The sequence below is a fragment of the Otolemur garnettii genome, unplaced genomic scaffold (genome assembly GCF_000181295.1).
Source record: "Otolemur garnettii isolate 467f Iridium unplaced genomic scaffold, OtoGar3 scaffold00142, whole genome shotgun sequence".
Lineage (NCBI taxonomy): Eukaryota > Metazoa > Chordata > Mammalia > Primates > Galagidae > Otolemur > Otolemur garnettii.
This window is the reverse complement of record NW_003852537.1, coordinates 610,212-613,851: the sequence shown is the minus strand read 5'-3', so window position 1 is coordinate 613,851 and position 3,640 is coordinate 610,212. Positions and strand designations below refer to the sequence as shown.

General features: G+C 55.4%; 1 protein-coding gene across 1 annotated transcript; it reads left to right on the top strand.

Moving 5' to 3' along the window:
• Nucleotides 1–1,226: 1,226 nt before the first annotated feature.
• PVRIG (PVR related immunoglobulin domain containing) lies at nt 1,227–2,784 on the top strand. The gene is made up of 5 exons (XM_003798909.2): nt 1,227–1,287; nt 1,375–1,725; nt 1,806–1,929; nt 2,016–2,073; nt 2,167–2,784. The coding sequence occupies exons 1-5, from the start codon at nt 1,227–1,229 to the stop codon at nt 2,479–2,481; spliced, it is 909 nt and encodes a 302-aa protein (XP_003798957.1). The 3' UTR covers nt 2,482–2,784.
• Nucleotides 2,785–3,640: the final 856 nt, after the last annotated feature.

Genomic DNA, 3,640 nt, shown 5'->3' with positions numbered 1-3,640 from the left:
AAGGGTCCCCCATCGCTGTGCATACAGCAGTGCTCTGGTGGTTCTGGGTCTGTGAGAGTACACAGAAGAGCTATTTCAAGCAACACTTACTGGAAAGACAGAACTTGTAGTAGAGGCCACAGGGTGTCTTTCATTGCCTTCTTATAAATACCACAAAGGCAAGGGCCAGCCTGTCCTTGTCACCTCTAAATCCTGTTGCTTTAACTCAACAAATAGGCATGCTAGTGAGGGGGAAGGGCAGGCCAGACTCTTGAGGTCTGTGAGGCCTTGGCTCTGGGTGGCAGGGCTATGAGCAAAGGGGGGCAATCACCCATCTGATATGGCTTTCAAGAGGATCATGCCAGCTGCTGAGTTATGGACTGACTGGAAGACAGCTGAGGCAGAAGCTGGGAGATCTGCTTAATCTAATTATCCATTATTCTTGCCCTTGCAGGCAGAAGATGATAATGGCCAGAATCTTGGGGAGGTAGTGAGGGTGGTAAGCAGTGGTCAGTTGGTCAGAGGGGTAGCTGACAGGATTTCTTATGGAGTGGAGGTGGAAGAGAAGAGTTACAGGTGGCAAGGTTAATCCCCACAGCAGTGCTTTGGGGATGAACAGCAGGAAAATCACCATAAACACTGGGAGGGCATCAAATAGGCAGGCTGAATTGGCACTGCTGGATGTCTCAGAGGTGTGAGAGGGTAGTTGGACCAACCTAGCTGGGGCTGAGGATCCAGGCCATGGGGCTCACTGGCATGTAGTGTTGAAAGGCTGCTTCAGAGCAGTGGTGAGTCACACTGAGGTTCTCTGAGGTAGCCCCTGCTGGCTTTCTGATTATAGGGTTATCTTCTTCCCAAATTCCTCCACATTCTCTTACATCTTAGCTGGACAAGGAGGTCAGAAGCTAAGGGGAAGTTAAGTCCCCCTGCAGCGTCTCTGCCCTCTCCCCTTGCCTCGCTTCCTCGACCCTGGCCCAGCTACTAGCTTACACCCACCTGTGTGCCCTAGAACCACCTTCCCTGCTTACAGAAGCACAGCCCTTAGGGATTGCACAGGTCCTGTCACTGTCACTTTAAGAAGGGAATCAATCACCCTGTGTTCACCACCTGGGGAGGCAGAGGACAGACCTGAAAGAAGAGAAGGAAGTGGTCGCTTCCTGGCCTACTGACAACATGACAACTTCCTGTGATGAGAACAGAGAGCAGGTGCTGTCCCTGCAGCCCCCAAGTCTGGGCGGGAGAGAGCAATGGTTGGGCATCGGCCCCTGGTCCTGCCCTGGGCACTTCTGGCCCTCTGCCTGACTGCTGGTGAGTAGGAGGCCAGTGAGGAGCAGAGGCCATGGAGGGGGTGTATGTGTGGAGACACAGCTTTGGATGTTTCTGTCTATTCCACAGGGACCCCTGAGGTGTGGGTGCAAGTTCAAATGGAGGCCACTGAGTTCCTATCCTTTACCATCCGCTGTGAGTTCCTGGGATCTGGTTCCATCTCTCTGGTGACTGTGAGCTGTGGGGGGCCTGACCGTGCTGGTGGGACCAGGCTGGCTGTGCTGCACCCAGAGCTTGGCACCCAGCAGTGGCCCCCTGCCCGCCAGGCCCGTTGGGAAACCAGAAGCAGTGTCTCCCTCACCCTGGAAGAGTTGGAGACAAGAAGCCTCAGTGCCAACACCACCTTCTGCTGCAAATTTGCTTCTTTCCCTGAAGGCTCCCAGGAGGCCTGTGGAGCTTTCCTGCCTAGCTCGGACCCAGGTGAGGTTGGAGAGGGGCCCAGCAAAGGGAAGGAGGGACTCGGGTGTCTGCTACCATCTGATACCACTCCCTCTGCCCAGGCTTCCCTGGCCCAACTCCAGTTCCCATTCTGCGGGCAGACCTCGCTGGGATCATGGGGGTCTCAGGGATCCTCCTCTTTGGCTGTATCTACCTCTTACACCTCCTGCGCCAGCAGAGGCACTGGTGAGACTGGGTCCCCATCTGGTTCCCTCACTGCTGGGCTGGGCTGCCCGTATCCTTTGCCTTTGACCCTCCTCTTTCTGTCTTAGGCCTGTTAGTAAGTTCCAGCCACCCCTCACCAGCACGCAGGCGCAGCCCCCAGTACAGGTAAGGAATGGCAGGTCCTAGAATGGGGAGGCAGCTGGAACTGGGCCATGATCTGTGAGACTCAGTTGGCTCTCCCCCGCTTTCTCTCTGCAGGCAGCTGGCCCAACTTCCCTGTCCACTCACCACACCCTCTATAGCTCCATCAACACCAGCTTCTGCCCAGCAGCTCTGGACATGGTCCACCCCCATCGGCGACTATCCTGGTGGACACCATTCCCCACCCATACCACACGCCAACCCCAGGCCACTGACCCCTGGGCCTCCACTGCACGCAGCAGCTTCATCTCTGTTGAAAATGGACTCTATGCCCAGGCAGGAGAGAGGCCTCTCCACACAGGCCCCAACCTCACTCCTTTCGCTGACCCTCTGGGGCCCACAGCCATGCAAGGGCGCTTGAGAGCTCAGTGAGAGAGACTCACTCAATGAGAGAGATTCACTTGATCTTCCTTACCCCACCCCTTCTGTTGGGTGCCTGCACCCTAGATGCTACCTTCACTCATTTTGCTTTATTTTAGACCTTCAGTAAGTGTCTCTGCATATACCCCACGGGCGCACACTTGCTGCGGATGTGGTCAGCATGTGTGCACGTGCGGGCACAGGTGTGTATGAGGTGACGGATCCCCACTCTGGGTCATTTCCTGTTGTGACATTTCCCCAGCCCTCCCTGGTGGTGTTAATAACTAAGTCAACAACGTGGTTTTTCTCACTTTGGCCTTGGCTAGGCCTTTTCTTCTTTGGGAGTTAAGAGATAAGAAGAAAGATAGAATCAAAAGGGGATGTGGTCTCCATGAGGGGCTGGGGTTGGCTCAAGGACAGAGCAGACTGTCCTAATTTCATCTCTCCTTCCCCTCCTGGATTAGGGGTGGGGAGGGCCTTCCTGTCCCTGCAGACCTTACTGAGGAACATCATGGCTAGGAAGATAGATTAGGGGTCCTATAGCCCCCAGTTGTGATGGTCTGCACATCCCCACCATGTCCTACAATAGCAGCAAAGGCCCCTGGGGCTTCAGCCCAAGACAAGTCCCTGTGGTCTGGCCTGGTGTCCCTATAATGGGCATCCTGTTATAGCCTGGGCCAAGGCCCTGATGCCCTCCTTCCACAGAGTTGGCAATCAGAGGATGGGGCGGAGCCTGGGAGCCACCTGAAATCTGCCTATTGTTACTTCCTCCATCTCCTCTCAGGGGCAGGCAAAGAGGCCTCATAGACATGGACTAAACACATGCTCACCTACAACAAATTGTCCTACTTGGAGCCAGCCCTCCTGCCTATAGGCCCATCACACCTTTACCACACATGACAATGTAGGTGAGAGAGCTATGTAAGCTCCCTAGGAACATGCAGCTCCAGGTGGCAAGAGGAAATGTGGTCCCACAGCCAGGCTGAGGCCACATCCACAGCTCAGATAGTAGTGGGGAGGGAGATGCACCTATCACTGATCCCTTCCTTGGACATGGGGTGGGGAGGAGAGAATCCCAGGCAGTGCCAGCTGCCAAGCAGGAGCCACCCCCTCTACCTGGCCCAGGGACTGCTGCCCAGAGGTTGTGTCCACTTGGGAGTCCTCAGCCCAG

Coding starts and splice junctions, on each gene's coding strand:
- PVRIG (XM_003798909.2), top strand. CDS start 1,227: ATGGTTGGGCATCGGCCCCTGGTCCTGCCCTGGGCACTTCTGGCCCTC. Junction 1,288..1,374: donor GGCCCTCTGCCTGACTGCTG/GTGAGTAGGAGG, acceptor TCTATTCCACAG/GGACCCCTGAGGTGTGGGTG. Junction 1,726..1,805: donor CCTGCCTAGCTCGGACCCAG/GTGAGGTTGGAG, acceptor CCCTCTGCCCAG/GCTTCCCTGGCCCAACTCCA.